A 20466-nucleotide genomic window follows, 5' to 3' on the forward strand; every position below is an offset into this window, starting at 1 on the left:
GGGCGGCGCATCTCACCTGTTGGTCCTCCAGCAGTCGGCGTCGAGCCGGACGAGTCCGACGGCGACGGACGAGTCGTAGCGCGTGTCCATGGTCATCTCCGTGGCGCCGATGAGCATGAACACCCTGAAGGGCTCCAGGGCCGTGTAGTTGCCCAGGTTCCACGGGCCGTCGAGCGGCATCCTCCTCACAGAGATGCCGTCCAGCCCCAGACACGCCGTCGCGACTGAGCCTCCTCCTCCACCTCCTTCATCGGCGACGACGACTGCGGGCTCCCCCAGCACGCGGAGCTCGTACCTCGCGCGCACGTAGAATGGGAAGCTGATGAACGGAGCGTAGTCCATGGCGCGCAGCAGTTCGTCGCACCGCAAGGATGCCTCGTCGTCGTCGTCGCCGTCGCCGGAGTGGCAGCGTCCCAGCTCCTTCGTGTTCCTCGACGAGAAACCGTCGTCGATGCACTCGAGTTGTTGTTGCTGCTGTGCGAGCGAAGTCGCCCAACACGCGAGGAGGACTACAGCCGTCGTCGCCTGGAGGCACCGCGGCGGCCACTGTCTCGTGAGCAACGACATTCCGCTCCCAACGCGCCCTCCCGGAACTCTTTCAAACGAGGCACGACGAAGCTCCGCGACAGTAAACCGAGGCGAGATTATAATAGCATGCATTTGTTGTTAGCATTTTTTTTTTTTTTTTTTTTTTTTTAACGGAGAATCAAACGAACGCGAACGGAAAAAAATCTCAAAACGTTTCTCGTCTTTACGTCAGCGAGCCGTACACGAATAATCTTTATTTAACGCTTCAAAAAAAAAATACAACCTAGTGAAACCAAAATAGTTCCGTGGCTGACATTCAGAACGATCCGCCAACGGAGAAGTTTCCTTGAATGAAAAATTGAAACTGGGCTCGTGGGAAGTTGAGTTTGTCTGGCGCTAGCGTCAGCTGATGGCGGTGCGATCTAGCGGCGCCGCGGACAACCACGTGGTGCGAGCTACACGGAACCGCGACCGTCCAACTGGATGGCTGCGAGGCGACTGGCCGGCGCGCGAGGAACGTGTTTGTGCAGTCGGGCAGTCTCTCTCTCTCTTTCTCTCTTTCTCTCTTTCTCTCTCTCTCTCTCTCTATCTCTCTATCTCTCTATCTCTCTCTCTCTCTCTCTCGAGCAGGGCCGGGCCTGCAAGCATGTGCGTTCGTGTGTGTTTGTGTGTCTCAACGTGTATGTGTTTATCGCTTGAGCGATTGCCACAACAGTGCAGCCTTTCGGTGGAATAACCGGCCATGTGCGAAGTGTTCGGTTTTCCCCATGGAGTCAAGAGAGGGGCCACATTAGTCATGAGCATACATACGTAGAAATTAATTTGTTTACTTTTGGGGGGGGGGGGAGGGAGGAGTACCAATTTACCGGCGGTTTGCTGTTAAACTATTTCAGTGGTGTGGGGAGGGGACATATCCGCTCCATATCCGTTCTACGTACGCCCTTGACGGAGGTAATTTCAAACAGTTTTGTTTTTAAAATAATTTTTTATACACACCGTTGCTAGCTAGCGTATCTCATAAGAAAACTCAGAAACGGACGGAAAAAAAAATGAATACCCGAACACAGAAAACAAGTCAAAATCAGCCTATTTCATAAAATTAAACCACACAACACAGACAAATTCCGTGGAAAGTATGTCAGAAAAATAATACATTACACACGGACACAATGGGCTGCCAACTACGATACAGTAGCAACAAATATAACAGACAACGACAAAACAACAGTTTTGGACAGCACAGCGTAAAACAAACGAATCAAACGATGATATTAAACAGATAAAGCAGTGCGACTGTTAATTTCGCATCTTTGTGAACATCCGTTTTTTTTGTGCACAACAATTATATAGTACGTGTGTTGTATACACACACACACGCACACGCAGTACCTGGGCTGAACACAGGGTGATATATTCTCAGCGAGTTAAAGAAAAATGGATAGCGCTAAATGACAGTGTGGTGGGCACAAAGAAATGACACTAAATTGATGTTTGTATGTATATGACCTATGATTTTTCCTTTTACCCATGGCGATTGGTTGAACGGTTTAGAAGTTGATGCGCTGTAACGCCATCTAGCTACGAGTAAATAGACTTCGATGTGCCAACTTTCATGTCTATCGGTCAAACGGTGTGTCTGAGTTTATCAACGTCATGCATAAATTCCAACATACTATTATATATATATATATATATATATATATATATAATGTTTCTGGTCACTGGTCATAAAATACGAAAGCCATAATTGCTTGCAGGTTTTAGATAAACATATTTAATTTAAATTTAACAATAAATTAAAGGAAAAAAATTCCTGAAACTATTTCAGTGATTTTACCAATAAATTCACTTAATACTAAACAATATTTTTAAAATACACGAATAATAATAATAATAGTATTAACAAATAACCAATCGTAACATCTTTAGAAAACAAAATATTTGTTCTCTTTACGCAACGCGACGTAAACAGAAAGTCTGTCCAATCAGGAAGTCTGTAGCGTCCGCCACTTACGTCGCGCTGACGTCATACGTGTCGAACGTGATTGGGCAGACAACACACTCGCGTCCTCCAGGCTATTGTTATGCCGGACTCCGTGACCCCCAGCTGCTTGCTTGTGATTGGTCGGTATTAGCTCATTGTCCCGTGAACAACTGCAGCTGGAGGTGACTTGGTTGTCTGGTGCGTGGCTGCCGAGAGGGTTGCTGTCACCACGTTGTCACCATTCTCCGTCAACAGCTATAGCCCGTCCCACCTTAACTTACCTCAAAAACGGACGGTTTTTAAAAAGTTTAACCAATGGTCCATGTATCCCTCTGCCACTGTTACTCTGTAACAGTGTGAGTAAAAGACCTGTCACACTGTCAAATATCAGTCTCCAACTTTATTTGAGTTTTATGTTTAATATTGGACGAAATATTAATTTTAATTCGCTCTTATCAAATAGTTGGAAATATAACCTTAAATATATGTTAAATAGTTACTGTCACGATATGGAAGTTTGTTATATTTGCTTGAGTTAGCACAAACCATTTTAATTTTAATCTTATTTTGTAGTAAAATTAATGATCTACTTTGCTGGATAAAATTTTTTTGAACCATAAATAATTTTCATGCATTCCTTATTTTTTTTTGTTTTTAATGCTGTTGTAAGTTTAAATAACAATAACACAGGCCAATAAATAATATTTGTGTAATTTTAGGTGCTGAAACCATATCTGGTATCTGTTTTGTTGTATTACCCATTCTCTCAGAATATGACATGGATTATATTTAAATATGGGGAAATTTGGGTTCATAAAAACATGTAACTTAAACCGTAATATTATTTAATTAAGCTAGAATTTTTATTTACCATAAAATTCACCACTTCAATACAAGTATTTAAGGTTTTTTTTTCCCCTTTCCCTTTTGTCTATAATGTTTCTTATATTTAGCCTTTTATGCGATGCGATCCAGTTCATTGTTCTCGGTAAAATGACCAACAGTAATGACCCACCATATTGATATTCCACCGATCCTGATAACTTTTCTCCATCGCATTATGTTCTGATGGAACCGTTCTCCCCTGCTTTTCACTCACATCGCCCAAGTTTTCAGGAGAAAAGTAAAGATGGTTGTGCTAGAAGTGAACTTGAAGGCTCATACAACACCCCACATTTTTGAACTTGTCTATAATATTAGCTACGATAAGATCATAGTTTTGGACTTTCACATTGCCCAAAAACTTAGTCAAAACTTGCGTAAATGATGTCCAAGCCTCCTGTTCCTTTGTAGTAATCCTGGCATCGAGTTGAAAACGAACATAATTTTACGAATATCAGCCCCAACGAAAACGCTTTCTTTCAGTTTGGCGTTTGATAAATGGGGAAATATTTCACACCAAATATTTTAAACATTCATTATATTTAGGTAAGGCTTTTACATATTGTTTAATTAAGCCTAACTTAACGCCAACTATATAAAAAAAATACTCCGAAAGTCGCACCATGGTAACGGCTACAATAGGTAGTATTTCTTTCAAATATACCTAAAAAATTACACCAGCTGTACTGTTTTCTCTTCCAAATTACACTACAATGTAAAATGAAATTAATAAACCTTTGCACGTGTTTTTTGACGAACTTTTTACAGGCAGTATATTTGACGGAAACAAAATCATTCCAACTCGTTAAACAAACACGATGGCTGCGGTAGTAACTTTTCCGGTGACTTTGTTTGACCAAACTTTGTTGGAAGGTGTTGGAAGCGAATGTTTGATAGCGTGACAGTACCTTAAAAACTTTGTGTGATTGTCAGCGTGCGTTAGCAGACATCATGCGATGCTTTGCAAGTGGAAGTTGGGGAATGGATAACAGCTGGTACTACTTTTGAGAACTGTCCAAATCGAGACAAGTTAGGCCGATGCCCCAATATGCGTTCCTGCCTCGGCGGCAAAAACTTCCGCAGTGTTGTGTTTCTTTCTCTGCCACATTGTACAACTTTCGCTTCCAACTCTTTCCAATATATTTGGTCAAATAAAGCAGGAGTGTTATTACATCACCTAAAACGTTTCACCCGTGTTTTATTTTGACAAGTTGGATGACTAGAGTTTTCATTATATATTTTGCATGTAGGACAGGTTAAAAAAATTATGTTAGAAGTTGTATGCAATCGACCAAACAAAATCATGCCTAGCGAAAACGGCAATGACGTACGTGTCCATCAAAACAAATCTTTAAAATGGCGAAGAAAAATATCGGCGATCAATGATGGTATAAAGATTAAATAACTAAAATAATGTTAATACGAATAACGCATGTGAAATAATTTTATACGTAAAAAATATTGTGTGGGTATAACTTTCATATATAAATGAACATTCATTTTGTAATGTATTGAGTGAGTTAAGGTTTTGAAACTTAAAAAATGCAAAAAAAAAAAAACATATGTTTTCAAAATTATATCCAGCACAGTGAAGCATTATTTAATATCAAAATGTAGTTAAGATAAAAATAAAAAGGTTGAAATAGATCTGATCGAAAATAAACTTCGATAGTATGACATGATTTGAAACATTATTAAGGTTATCTTCCCGCATTGATTTAATGGGGAAAAAAAACCGGAAGCCACCTTCCATCTGAAATACCCCTACTACTCTGTTATAAAAGAAAATATATTTGGAGACAATAATTTGACAGTGTGACAGGGCATTTAAAGAGCACGATTCGGTACGAGAGTAAACTGGTCAAAATCGAGCACGGAAACAATTAATTGATTCAGAAGAAATCACCCGAGAGGAAAGTTTGCGAGCCGCAGTGGTTGGTGCGACACCGGCACACGTGCGGTCTTCAGTAATTCACAGAGCGTCTCGAGGTCACTTGGCAGGGTTCCCACTTCCTCGTGGGCGGCGCGGTTCCAGGAACGGCGGGATTGGACGGAGACGGCCGAACGTTTCTCGAAAACCAGCAATCCCGCCAGGAGCGAGTGTTCCGTTTTCCTCCCCCGACGCGCCGGCAACTGATCCACCCTCGACCCTCATTGCCGGGAGCTAGCAAACCAAACAGTTTCAGTTCAGTTCAGTTCAGTTCGAGCTTTGAATATATATACTGTATAGAAGTCGCGAGTGGATAGGATTTACTCTACGTTTTTCAGGAGCGTATAACGAGCAGCTTGGGAACTTCACCGCTGCAGTGCGCTGCCGTAACGCCCTGTATCGTCTTAGTTGTTATTTACACGTTAGAGCGCAGCGCTGTCGCCCGCTGTCATTCCCCGCACCCCCCATCTACCATTCACTGCAGCTCAAGGTCGTTCAACGGGAGGGGGAAGGGGTGTTTGAAGAGTTCGACACTTGTCCGCTAGGGACCACCACGAGTCGATGCCCTAGAGATGGTGGCGATTGCGGCGGTGAATTAACCAACTACCTCAAAACCGTATTAGAAATTTTAACCTGGGCTGGCGACTTCTATACAGTATATATAAGTATTCAAAGGTTCGAGTCGCCGTCGCTAACGGTAAAAACCTGATCGGAGTCAAAGGGTCGTTACCACAACGCCGACATACCATAACGCCGAATGTCAAAAATTGACCACAAGGCCGACAGCTAGAAAACTGCTGTGTACCACAACGCCGAAATAACAACTGAATGAATGTGTGTGTGTTTCTTAAATGTACCTTTAACGCCGAAATACCACAATCAAACCTAACCTTACCTAACATAACCTAGCGTAATATAACCTAACCTAACTTAACCTAGCCTATCCTAGCCTAACCTAACCTAGTATAACCTAGCCTAACCTAGTTTAACCTAGTATAACCTTACCTAGTCTAACCTAACCTAACCTAACCTTTGTGGCAGTCCTGCAATAACATTTTTCGGCGTTAGTGTATTTCGGCGTTGTGCTACACAGCAGTTTTCTAGCTGTCGGCGCTGTGGTCAATTAAGCATTTCGGCGTTGTGGTGCGTCCCCGGAGTCAAATACTCCAGCCATAGCTTCCGAGCGAATAAATTTTTTTTGAAGTTAGAAAAAGCGTAATGAAAAAATAAGACGAGAGTGAATTTTCACGATGCGCGCGCACTATGCAATGAAATTTTCACAGAATGAAAAAAAGGACACAATACAAAAAAAAAAAGCTACATATAAATAATTATATACGTACTTTTAAATCTTGTTCGTTTGTGATTGAAATTGAATTCTGGTCCATATAAAAAAATATATATTTATTGTGAATGTTAGTGATGGAAATTGTGTGTATAAAATTTTCAAGAGTGTTTTCAAGCTTATTTATACAAGCGATGTTATATTCCTGTATGTAAAATTTATTTACATTAAAATGATTAATTATTACATTATTATTTAATAAATAATCAAAATAAATAGGAATACATTCAGGTTAAGTTATTTTAAATTATTATACATACATTGTTATAGCTTTTTGTCCACCCTCATGTAGGCAGTTGGAGAAATAGTCTACAAATGTAAACAGTTAGAGTCAAATTAAATTAGAGCGATTGGAGCAATTTAAGCCAACCGGAGCCGTTGAAATCAATTGTAACTAAATGAAATTGGAGCAACTGCAGGCAAGCTGAGCCATTGGAGCCAGTTGGAGTTAAATGAAAATTGAGCAATTGGAGCCATTTGAGCTATTGTAACAGTAGAGCAAATGGAGCAATTGGAGCAGTTGAATCCATCGGAACTGTGAATAAATTGTAGCAATTGGAGCAGTTGAATCGATCGGAACTGTGAATCAATTGTAACAATTGGGGCAGTTGGAAAAATTTGAGCAGTTCGAGAAATGGGAACAATTGAAGCCAATTGGAGGAATAAAATAATTGAAGTAATTGAAGCGATCGAAGCCAGTTGGAGCAATTTATGTAGTATCACGATGATGTAGTCGCTTCTTCTGCCAGAGAAACACCAAATGATCAGGACAATACTGGTCGAAACCTGTTACGAATTGCTGTGCATCTACGCAGACGTCGAAACTTAAGATGACGCACACATCGTAGCTCATCATTGCTCCTGCGCGCAAAGAATAATGTTTCCTGAAGCCAGCAGCGATGATCCTATCACAACAAGCACCGAGGCGAAGTTCTGTCGCAGCCGTGGTCACAGACGTGTTGCCCATGTCTGACCGAAGTAGTGGCAACCGAGAGAAATGCCGAAGATGACCACTCAGATAGATAGATAGATACCTGTGTTCCAGTACTCGAGACCAGAGAACCAGTGACCAGAGTCGCAGAAGCAGTAACCGGAGTCGACGAGGCAATAGCTATAGTCAACGAGATAGTCCATGCAGCATTAAAGTCTCTGCTTACGAAAATGCTTATTTTTTTAACCCAATATGAAGGTGTAACTTTTACATTTTTTAAAATATGAATTTTTTATTCTATTTCTATAGTTTGAGTAGTAGTTGTTTTGACTCACATTTATACCACTAACCGCGAGTATATATGTATGGTGACCAGAAGTGGTGCCCTCAGTTCACTGATGCTTTGGTACATTTCAGATTACCTCTCTTTGCTGAGTATCCTGGGTTTTACTTTGTTTTTTTATGTTTCCAAATTTGACTTCGATGGGAGGTGTACCATCGTCAGTGAAGATCCAGATGGCATCGACGTCGATGACCGCGAACATACCGGACATATTATGTATAAGTGTACTTGCAACTTGGCAACACTTGAATTTGTTCGTTGCGAAGTGTTAACACATATCTGGCGAGTGCTGAAAGACTAGCTCACGTTTTTTTAATTTTATTATTTTTTTTTGTTATACCGCCGCGCAAAACCCGAGTGAAGGCAGATAGACGATCGACCACGTCACTTGGCGTTCCGCCAACGGGCGATGTCGTAGTTTCCTTGCTGGGCGTCATTGTCTGGACGGGAAGCCTAAGATGTACATCAAGCTCTGTCCCTGCACGAACACGCATCGGGTTGATTTATTTTAATTTTATATTTCTCTGTTTATTTTAATGTAGCTATACTAACCTAACTAACCGTCCATAGTGTTTTAAAGTGTTTTAATGTAGCTAACCTAACCGACCACTTTTAATATTTGAATTCATTTTTTCCTGCGCAAAAATAAAACAAATCCCGAGGTTGGCCGAAGGTGAATATTCGGGCGTGTTCAGGGCAGGGACAGAACTTGATGTAAATCTTAGGCTTCTCTTGTCTGGACGGGCGAGGTACTCAGTATTCAACTGCGAGGCAGTGACGCCAACCATATTCTGGACTTGGAAGTTTCTTCTAGATCTAAAACAGCCTAAAGACTACGACTATACGACTTTACTACGACCACTTACACTACGGTGACTTCAATTGCGACTATTCTTTCACTACGATGACGACTTACTGTACAACTTTTGATACGACAACGACTTTCGCTACTTCGACGACGACTTACGGCTTTCGCTACTACGACAGTGACTTTTGCTACTACTATGACGAGCCCCACTTCTGGTTACAACTTCCACGGTTACAACTTCCACGGTTACAACTTCCACGGTTACAACTTAAACTTCAAAGCGGTGGCATTCTGTCAACTACTAATTCATCAGCACGACAGAGAAGCATTTGTTTTTAAAATAATTTTTGCGGTCGCATTTTCGTTAGATCTATTAAATACGTCCAGAGATTGATTATACATATTTGCAATACGTGGTTATGTATGAATGGAAAATGGTGGTCGCTCGATCGCTAAAGGCGAACACTTGTTTGGTTGAAAAAAAATTGAAGATACTTCAAAGTAAATTTCATCATTGACGTTGAACTATTTGGAATAATAAACAGAGGATCATGATATAAGGGTTACTCATTTTCGACTGTACGTCTAAGATTTGTTAGACACATTGGTGTTTGTATTTGTACGTTAGCTTTTTTAACATAGCATTAACACTTACAAGATCGTGTACCACTCTTTTGTTTGATTCAGTTTGCTTGGTAGGTAATCATCGTAAGGGGATTCGTATTTATGCAAGTTTATCTCGTATTAGAACATTTTTAGTTTTTTTCTCATAAAATTGAGAATACTCGAAAGAAAAAGCAACAGCGTTTTGGTACTTAGAAATCACAAAGATAACTATGTAAACTTATTCACATATTAAAATTTAAAATTGAAATGGAAAAAAAAAATTCTTCTGGCAAAAGTAAAACGCCATGATATGCTATTCACAAAAACAGGCGTTACTTATATATCGCGGAAATCGTTTTTAAATAAATAATCTCACTACATTTTTTAATTATGTTGAATTTGTAGACTTAACAATTATACCAAGAGCATACGCACCCGGTGGGCGGGGGGGGGGGGGGGAGGGGGGGTTGAAGGCGGGCAATATATCCTTCCAACCAAATATGATATAACCTGAAAAATACATCATACCTAGTAGCGGGGGGAGGGGGAGGTTAGTTTCCCCCCGAAATCCCAAAAATTCCATGATTCTCAACAACAAAGAATGTTTTAATGGGGAAACAACTTTTCCTGATAAGTCCATTGTCCATAATGTGACTCTAATCCACGACTCCCGCACTACCAATAAACAAAACTACGGAGTAACATATAGGTATACATATCTATGTACATATATGGACATTATAATTGTAAAATTAACGAATTAAAAAATAGAAAACTATTACTCCATTAAAAACCTTAAAAATTTGACTTTGGCAGTGCGCAGTCAAAAGTGTTTTGTCAGTAGTAAAACTATTTTTACAAAGTTATACGTAAAACACTAAAAAAAAAAAAAAAAATTGGAACGCCAACCAGTCGTTGCGACTTTTGCTACGTGCGTGTTTTTTTTTTTTTTTTAATGTACGTGGAGTCAAGCCACCAATCGACTTTTTAGCTTCCACCACCTGGTATTCCACTGCTGTTTTTTTCTTGGTTCCTCCGCTAGGAAGCGGTGGCTGCGGTTGTCGTGATACGACGCACTCGCCGCCTTGCGTAGCTCTTCCGGTTTGATTCCCGTCACAGGCGCACAATCGGAATTTCTCAAACGTCAAGTAAAGGCGCGGTGTCTCGTGGGACGCTTCCGGCCCACCCACATCCGTACGCCATAAAACATGTTTTTTGTAATTAGATACGATACCTATGTGGCAGCCAGGGGCCGAGCCAGGGGGGGGGGGGTTTAGGGGTTCAATCACCCCCCCCCCCCTTAGCACCAAATCTTTAATTAATTTCTTATTCATCACTCAAACAAATTTCATATTAAAATTAATAAAATTTGTACCATTACAATATTTAAATTGAAGTACCGAAAACTGCTTAAATAGCACTATTATACACCTTAAAATCCAAATTTTCCCGGGAGAGGACCCCCGGACTCCCCGCTTTAATACGGGTAGGGGGGGGGGGAGGGGGCATGCTTCTTAACACCCTCCATACACAAATCCTGGCTACTCCACTGGTGGCAGCAGTGTCTCAACTTAATGTTACACTTCATTTCACGCAGACACATGTGTATATAGATGTATTCTTTTTACAAGACCTCACGCGAACACTTGTTTACATATTGGGGCAAGCAAACGAGTTTTTCACTCGGCCTGTGTGATCGAATCTCGCCGACCCGGTGGCGAGCGGCTAGTGTGATAAGGCCACCCCCCCCCCTCCAACCCATACACACACACACACACACACACGATCAGTTCTGTTGCTCAGTCCGAACTGACAGTTTGGACTGAACTGAAGCCGCCTTCCCCACACACACTTATCAGTCTTGTGGTTGCTGTTGCCGCGGGATGTTTCGTTTCGTAAGTAGGATATGGAAGAAACTTTGGATTTTTGCAGTTGCAGCTGCAGTTTAAGTTGGAAACAGGAAAAAGAAAACAGCAAAGCGACAAAAGAGTGTGAAACTAGATGTCAGTCCCTGCACTCAGCTGAGGACTGAGAGCCATGCCCCCCCCCCCCCCTAAGGGTGGGGCTGGGTGGACCCCTGGGTCCAGGGCCCGGGCCTGGAGGGGGCCCAGGGCCCAGCTCTGTTTATTTTTAAATGTTTAACTATTATTCAATTATTTTTTAGTTTGAAAAAAATATATTTTTTTATCCAATGAAATTTTAGAAGATTTTACACACCTACAGCTGATTTTATTTTTCGGTAAATATTTTCATTTTAATCTTAGTGTGTGAAATGAATATAAATACTTGCTGTGGTTATTTTAAAGTAAAATAATTTTATAAAAAAAGCTTAGTTTGGACTTATGAAATAGTAACCATAATTTATTATACCCTGTATTTTCAGGTTAAATAACATTCTAAAAAAAAAAAGTGTAGGTAAGAAATAACCATGCAATTATAATGTTGCGCGTAACTGTAAAAAAAAAAATTTTTTTTGGGGGGGGGGGGGGGGGGGGGCGGGGCCCGTTTCCGATCTTGGGTACAGGGCCCGTAATCGAATGTGCGGTCCATGCTGACAGCTTGGACTGGCGAGACGGTACTCCTGCATACGGCGGTTCCGACTGATGGTGTGTGTGTGTGTGTGTGTGTGTGTGTGGGGGGGGGGGGGGGGAGACTGCAGCCTGCGAGGTCGGGCATGTGTGTCGTCGGGGAAGCCTTCTATTCACAGACGAGAGAGCCAAACGCCCGAATGTGCATCTTCGGTTGTTTTTTTTTTTTGGTTCACTGTAAAAGGTTAGGTTAACTACATTATAAATACTTAAAAACATTGTGGACGGTTGATTTGGTTGGGATAGCTACATTAAAGATACTGTGAAATCATGTAAACGGTTTCCTAGCCCTGGATAGCTACATATTAAAAACGTTATTTACTATGCAACCATAAAATGATTTTACAGTATTTTTTTAATATAGCTATACTTACCTAATACAACCAACCATCCACAATGTTTTAAAGTGTTTATAATGAAGCTAATCTATCCTAATCGACCGCAAACTTTAATGCCACACCGGTTTGTACACTGAGATAGAACGGGGGAAAAAAAAAAGCGAGCATGAACTTCGGGGAACTCCGGGTGTGGCTCTCTCGTCTGTGAAATGAAGGCTTCCCGTGTCGACGCCGCTCGACAGCCGACAGCCGACCATCCCGCCCGGAGGCGACCGTGTTTTGTTCGCCGGCGGGAGATCGGGTCGGCGACTCTCCTTGACACGGCAGATTGCCAATCCCCTCCTAGCACATGATGCATGGGACCCTCTTCCTGCATGGCTAATCCCAGCATGACTAGGCGTATAGGCTTCGGCCTGAGACGCACCTAGGTCCCTCCCTAACCCGGACCCCTCCAAAATACACTTAGTTTTAGTTAGGTTAGGAAAAAAAAATCGACACGGCAGTTGCACGGCCCACCGAAGTTCTCCGGAGTTGGCCGATCGCTCGTTAAAATTTTTTACTGTCATATAGAGTATTTTAAATAACGCAAACATATCCTAATCCATAACCTACTTTGCCGGGGAAAAGAAGAAAAAAAAAACATTATTATTTATCACACTGATTGAACCTTACCTACCTAACCTTTTGCTTCGGTAAACTTCGGAACTGTTCGGGTTGTGGTTTTATCTTTCATTCCTGTGAACTGTAGGCTAAACGTGATCCACACGAGTAGGGGCTAACGCCTTCATAAATCATAAAAAAAACTCTCACTCGCACCAACAAAAGGAAAGAATTAGAAAGTAAACAGCAAGCAAACGGGTTCTTCATTCCCCTTCCCACACCACCTCCCCCTTTTGGGAAATGAAATTCTACGTACTCCCCTGCGCTCGAAGTTTTTCACATGGAACACAGTGGGGACGCAATGAAAGGTTATGCAAAAAAAAAAAGGTTATGCAATAGAAAGTTATGCAAAAATATGCGGCAACTCGGTGAAGGCATTATGTAATTTTGATTAATGCAAGGTGAGCTGGTATAACACATGGACCTTCAAACCATACCTCAGGGTGTTAAGAACTGTCCAAATCCCTTGCTGACGTATGTTTATTTTATTTTTTCAATACAAAATTAGATTCCTGTATCTGCCACTGTATCCATTGGTCTATTTATTCTTCTGCTACTGGTGTTTTTGTCAGTAGTGTTTGTAAATAATTGATGTGGTTGTAAGCCTTCGTAAGTAAACATATTGTGTTGCTTTGCAAGTGAAATTTGAAAATGAACTGTAAAATCGGAGACAAGACTCATGGCACAGGCTTTAATGAACGCTGTAAGGAAAAAAAAAAAAAACATAAAATTTAACTCGAATATCATCTGACAATTAACGCGGTTAGTGAAATGGTGAAATGTGTTTCCACTGTGTGGCTGGTCACTTGAATCACTCTGCTGGCGTGTACCGTTTGAAGTTGCTCTGACAGGTAATTTCGCTCTTGTGCCATTAGTTGTTCCATGTTTTCGCCTTGGGCGAGTCTCGCTGGGAGAAAGTGCCAACGAGCCAGATGACGCCCGCCGTTCTCTGGGAGAGATCCGTTATCGCACCATCGCGCTCCGTGCGGCGTGAAGTTGTTCCGTTACTGTTTGTTCGAAGTGATGTGGACTACGCAAAGTGGGGAAGCCTTCATTTCACAGACGAGAGAGCCACACCCGAAGTTCATGCTCGCTTTTTTTCTCCTTACCACAACAGGTGTATTTATTTGGGGGAAACCGTTTACAGTATCTTTAATGTAGCTATCCTAACCAAATCAACCGTCCACAATGTTTTAAAGTACTTATAATGTAGCTAACCTAACCTAATTGACCATTAGTTATAATGAGTTGTATATTTATTAACAATGAACAAAAAAAAAAGATGCAAGATCGGGTGTTTGGCTCTCTCGTCTGTGAAAAGAAGGCTTCCCCGCAAGGTGGGTTCCTCGGGAGTTTTTGCAGATGGACACAAAAAAAAACGTTTGGGGGCTGCACTTAACTTTTCTCAGTTGGTACGGATGGAAGGATTTTAATTGGCCGGGAACCACTCGAAGTGAAAGAGGATGTAAATGTCTGTTTAAACAACTTGGCGGTAACCGAGTAGGCTACGCAGGAAACATAGAAAAGCTAATGATACGTTTTGACAAAGAGAGAGAGAGAGACAGAGACAGAGTCTAGAAATTTTTTCGTTAAAAATACGTGGATCTAAAAGTTACATTTTGATGTGTAACGTCTTGGTTCTGAGAAAACTGTAATTTTCTGGTCATTTCTCGAATTGAACGGAAATCGCATGGGAGGAAAAGTGTAACAACCACTTGATTTTTTTTTTTTAACAAACTGGGCAGTATTTAAATTAAATTCCTTGTCGAATATCAGGTCAAAACCCGGTGTTTAGTTTATTTCTTTTTTCAATATTTTATTTCGCTCTAATCGGAGCCTTTTCATTATTTATAGTTTAAATTTTCACTCAGCAAATCGAATAATTCGTTAGTCGACCTGGCTGCGGCGAGTCCGGAAACAACGCGTGATTCGTGTCAAGAAAAATTAGGTAAAAAACACAATGTGTGTGCATATTTATTACGCTGGGCATTCATTTAAAGAATTCTACGTTAAATTTCGTGTCAAAGTTTCGTGTTGTTGGTGTGCCCACCGCACACGGTACAATATTCCTTACAATATTGTAAGTTAGGAGTCGTACTGGCTCTCCTACTAGTTTCTTCACTCGAATTCAAACTGGATACTAGTAGCTGTACGAGCTGGGCTACTGGTTTTGCGTAATAGACAGCGTCCTATTTTCGTTGCTTCCAATATTTAAGGAGTGGCAAATCAGAAATCACGAAAAAACACGAGGGGTTGTTTACACTTTTAAGCGCGCATGTCGTGATAAACATGGACGGGAAGAAGTGGAATAGTGACTAACTCCTCGTTTTAATAAATGCATACAAAGAAGAGCCTTGTTTGTATGCAGTAAAAAAATGTGAATTATCATAATAAAAATTTGTTGTCGAGAATATTCTCTTAACAAAACTAGTAAGGCAGCAGAAACTTGTAGCGCACCTAGTGTTTCAGCTTGTAGCCTACACAGTACAGAAACCAGTAAGCATTCTAGTAAGCAAACTAGTAGATAATATTGTACCGTGTGCGGTGGGCTTTACCGTACACGTGAATTTGCTCGTTGAGGTTAGATGTTACACGTCTCTGGCAAGAGTACTGGAAGACTAGCTCACGTGTTCTCTCTCTCTCTCTCTCTCTCTCTCTCTCTCTCTCTCTCTCTCTCGAGTTGGGACACTCTTGCTCTCTCCTGTTTGGGATGTATTGCGGTCGGTTCGTCTCTCCCTGGCCCCGGGGTCAGGAATTTCCCGACGTCGCGTCGTCGGCCTGCGTCAACAGCTGGAGGGAATTGTGGGCGGCAGTTGGCAGTGCTGGGATTCCCCCCTCCCCTACCCCGGGGAGAGGTGTTGAGGCTGGGTGCTCAGTTGAAAAAAAAAAACACAACAGCAGGTCACCCGCGCAAGATTTGACCGCCATGTTGTAGAAACTACTGATTTATTGCGAAGTTTATAAACCCGGCCTTAATACTCTTGTCACACTGTCAAAATTTCACCAACTATTTCCAATATGTTTTGTCAAAGAAAGTGGGAGGGCTGTATCGTCACAAAAACGTCACTAGCGCTGCTATGTTTATTTGATAAGTTGGATAACTTGATGTTTCATAAATGAATTTTACATATAAGAAGGGTTCTAAAATATGTTTGATATTGAACGGAATCAGCCAGTCAGAATAGTTGCTTAGTGAAAAAGGGAATTATGTTGGTTTCCGTCAAAACGAAACTTAAAATGGTGAAGAAGAAGAAAATTTGAGGGATTAAAAAAGTTATCAAGGTTAAATAACTGAAATAAAGCTAACTTGAATGCCGCATGCAAAATAGGAAGTATGTAAAATGAAATAAAAACTCAAAAACATTGTTTTTAGGTAGGTTTCGAAGAAAGACTACCTATTTTAGTCGTTACTACGGGGTGCGACTTTCGGAAAGATTTTAAATAGTACTTCGTTTCATGGTCCATAGACCCCAAAACCTTCATCAACACACAATTACATATATATATAAATATAAATGATCACATTTTTAATGGAAACTATAACTTCCGTAATTTTGTACAAAACACTGCCTAATAGATAAATAAAATAGTCATGATAAATTACGGTTGAGTTCGTTAATGGAAAAAATGTAACCAAAAGGGTAAAAACGAGGAAACTTAAAAATAAATAAAAATAAAAACAGAAAAATGCTATAACGCCAACAATATGACGAATATCGCTTCTGTTTGAACGTATTATAACTCGTAGCAGTAATACCAAAAACTTTTATCTAAATATATTTTAAAGACCAACCATAACTGCAAGTGGTGGAAAATAACAAGTCCGTATCCAAAACTCGAGGAACCCATTTTTCGCACACTTTTCCGTAGTCCACAATACCTCTAACAATTCCATTAAGAACCGTCCTTGAAATTTCAGGAAAGAACGAATTGAGTCCTTCTGTAGTGAAACGTCTATCTTGTTTTCGATAATTATTAGAATACTTACAATTAATATAAAAACAACCTGTCATCTTTATACATAAGGAAACACAGCCTCACTTTCATAAATACACATGAAAATACACTTTGAAAAAGTTTAAAAATACAATTTGTAATCCTAATATTCATAATAAATAAATGGTTTGATTATATGTACCATTATTTAATATTAATAACTAAAATATATAATTTTTATTTTTATGTGGAATTTTTTTATCCTGTTAAAATTTCGTTGCATTGTGGGCCCGCATCGTAAAAATTCACTATCCTCAACTTTTCCATAACGCGCTTAAAGACGTATAACTTCAACAAGAATGATATTACACTTTGTACAACACATGGCTATTGTTATTTTTGCATATATTAAATACGTTTTTTTTGAGATACTACTAAGTATTTCTTACATAATTTGGCACATAATATTATACTTCAGTTGATGTTTCCTACAAACATACATTTTTTTTAAACCATGGAAAAGATAATTGAATATTTAATAATCGGCCATTTTTGTTTTTATTATGCTGATTATGTGCTCAATTCACACTGGAAAGCTATCGAGGGAACTGTTTTTACAAGTAACTTTGAATATTGGAGGTACCGGGACAACTATAAAATACAAATACCCGGGTAAGAATCCGAACTCAGCATTACTGCGAACCCTATTTTGTAGTGGTACAGTTGTTTTTCATGTACATGTACAAAATTTACAAATACCTGTGATTTTACACGAATATTTCTGTTCCGTGTGCAAATATATATTACATGTACATTAGGTTCACACCTCATGATTCATCAATACTCCCCCAGGCATATAATCCCATTAGGGTGTCGTCCTGGTTAGGAGAAAGATGGGTCTTTTACATGCCAGACACTGTTACCAGTGACTAACATGGGTTCCGAGAACCGGGAAATAGATTCGCCATTTCCAGTCGCGGTATATTACTGGTGAGCGCACGGCTAGGTCGAGAGGTTGAGGAATATATTACAGTGTAGAAATTAGCTAGTGGCGACCGGCCAGAGAGTTGTTTAGTTTCCCAAAGCTCTTGAACAGGGGGAATGAAATGTAATTAATACACGCCATATTTGTGTCTTCCGTTCGAGGACGTTGCGTCACGCCACTGTCGGAACGTTATCCAACACGTCACTCGGGAAAGCTAAGAGTAGATAGTGCTGCTCGGAAGGAAACTCATTTCCGCTGGAAAGGCTCTCCGCTGATAAGTGTTGAACTCACGTGACATACCGTATCAGTTTGACTGGCTGTGATGTTTTCATTCAGTGGATTCAATGGTCTCACCGATGTCAGCCCGGGTTTTCCGACTGGCAAGCGTTCCCGCAAACTGACGATATTTAAACAAACATTTCAGTTACCTATGCGATTGTGATCCCATCAACGGATTATGAATGTGAAAGTTTGGATGTTTGTTACTCAATCACGTCTTTAATACAATACGAGTTTGGATAACATTTGAAACACAGGCAGCACATGCACTGGATCAACTCAAAGGCTACACGAAGTAACGAAATTCCACTCCCACGGGAGTGAAAATAGGGCGTATTCGCGTTTTTAATAGATAAATACCTATTAAATCTTCGAGTGATGCCGTCACTGTTCCAAAGTCAAGATACGGAGACATTGCAAGCGAATTTTTTTTTCCATCCATATGATTAAATGCTAAAATGGCTTGACTTTCACATTTATTTATAAGGAAAAATATATATAAAAAAGTTGGTGAACCGCGTTTGGCGTAAGATAAATAACTAATACAACACAAATGATTTTTCATTCACAGGAAAAAAAAATTCTGTAATTTTAAAAGGGATTCCTTAGGAAACCATTTGCCAAGAAAAAGTTTTCAGTACTACACGAAAGATATTGTAACTTTGCACAACACATGGTTATGGTTATTTTCGAATATGTGAAATACGTTCTTCGAGATAATACTGATAATTTCTTACAAAACACTGATGCATTATTTTATATTTTAATCGATGTTTCATTCAAGCATATATATATATATATATATATATATATATATATATATTGAAACCACGGGAAATATAATTCTTCTCTTGAGTTTGTAGATGATTTACATTTTGTATAGCAAATATTATTTATGAATTAGGAAATTTTCTGGTTAAGAATTCGTCTATAGGTATTAATCATAAATATATAAAAAACTTAAAATTTCAATTTACAATTTCCTAAAATTCTACCTCTTAAAGAAAGAAAATGCCATTGGTTTATTAAAAAATAAATAAATATACTTAAGAGGGATGTTAATAACTCACAATGCATTAATCACAGATAGTTAAAGTCTACAAAAATTTATCACCAACAGAAAGAAAGAAATTGAAAGAAAGCTAGCGGGCAAAGTTGTTCTATTTCCCCCTCCCTCCCGAAATGTATCCCTACATACGCTCTTGATTAGAACATTATGTTTGGAAGCGAACTGGGACAACCTGTCTAGAATTAATTAAGTATTCTTGACTGTCGTACTACTAAGTCTTCCAGCTTTATCCCCCCCCCCCCCCAACTTTTTTACGTACTGCACACAGCCATTATTCTGCCTAATAATTTACCTTTGTCGGTCGGCGACTCATAAATCAAGCAAGGATTAATTCGTAATTATGCCCACTCCCATTCTGCCACGTGCCAGGCGCGTTTCAAGCCTCCTCGACGTGGTACCAACAACTCTCGCTAGATGGCTCTGCCGTGTGCGCTTGCAGGCACGCTAGGTCGATAAGCTTTGGTTGATTCTTATCCACACCGTCCAGGATTCGCCACAAGACAAGAGGAACACATTTGGTCAGTGGCGTGGCAGAAAAAAAAAAGAAGTTAAGAAAATTTTTTCAAAATATCAGTGAAGACAGTACGTTACTGTCTGAGAAGCCACACCACCAACCGCTACTACGTAATACTCATTTGTCAGTGTGTTCGTTACTATAGTAATTTTTTTTAAATGAAATTAATTCTTTTCTTTCAAAAATTCTGAATTCTCCTCCTCCCTCTCCTTAAAACCGAAAAAAAAAAAACATTTCTGTGTTGCCCCTGGATTCGGTGGATCAAGTGTTGAAGAATACATACCACCGATTTTGCACAGATGTTGACAGGTTTAATAAAGGTCGGCTAGTGTATGTTGTCATAGGTATTCCAGAAGTTTCTAGAAGATTTCAAAATGTTCCAGAAGAAATATTTCTTTGAAATCTACCTTCACCTTAGCTGTGTCGACAGGGATTTCTTTTTAATGTGTGAGTTTACACTGATCTTAGGAACAAAATTACAAGTATTTTGCCAATGAAATTGAGTGGAATCAATGCTTTATTTTTTTTGCACTGATAATGTTTACAGTTGTGGCCATGGTGACTTTTAAAGTCATTAGTGATTTATTTTTAATTGTGTGGATTTGAAAATCTGAACATGAAGTAATGGGGAGGGGGCCCACAAAGTGTTTTGCCCCTGGACGCTTAGATTCTTTCGATGGCCATTAGTTCGTTCGCTGTCTGACTGTCGGGATGCGGTTTTCAAAATGTTCAGATCGATT

General features: G+C 40.0%; 1 protein-coding gene across 1 annotated transcript in view; it reads right to left on the reverse strand.

Annotated features, from left to right (window-relative positions):
* Positions 1–1015, reverse strand: part of LOC134537748 (toll-like receptor 2) — a 40297-nt gene extending 39282 nt beyond the window's left edge. The window contains exon 1 of the mRNA XM_063378519.1: positions 17–1015. Coding sequence (XP_063234589.1) covers positions 17–660 — 644 coding nt within the window. The 5' untranslated portion in view covers positions 661–1015. The remainder of the gene's footprint in view (positions 1–16) is intronic.
* Positions 1016–20466: the final 19451 nt, after the last annotated feature.

The sequence above is a fragment of the Bacillus rossius genome, chromosome 12 (assembly GCF_032445375.1).
Source record: "Bacillus rossius redtenbacheri isolate Brsri chromosome 12, Brsri_v3, whole genome shotgun sequence".
NCBI lineage: Eukaryota > Metazoa > Arthropoda > Insecta > Phasmatodea > Bacillidae > Bacillus > Bacillus rossius.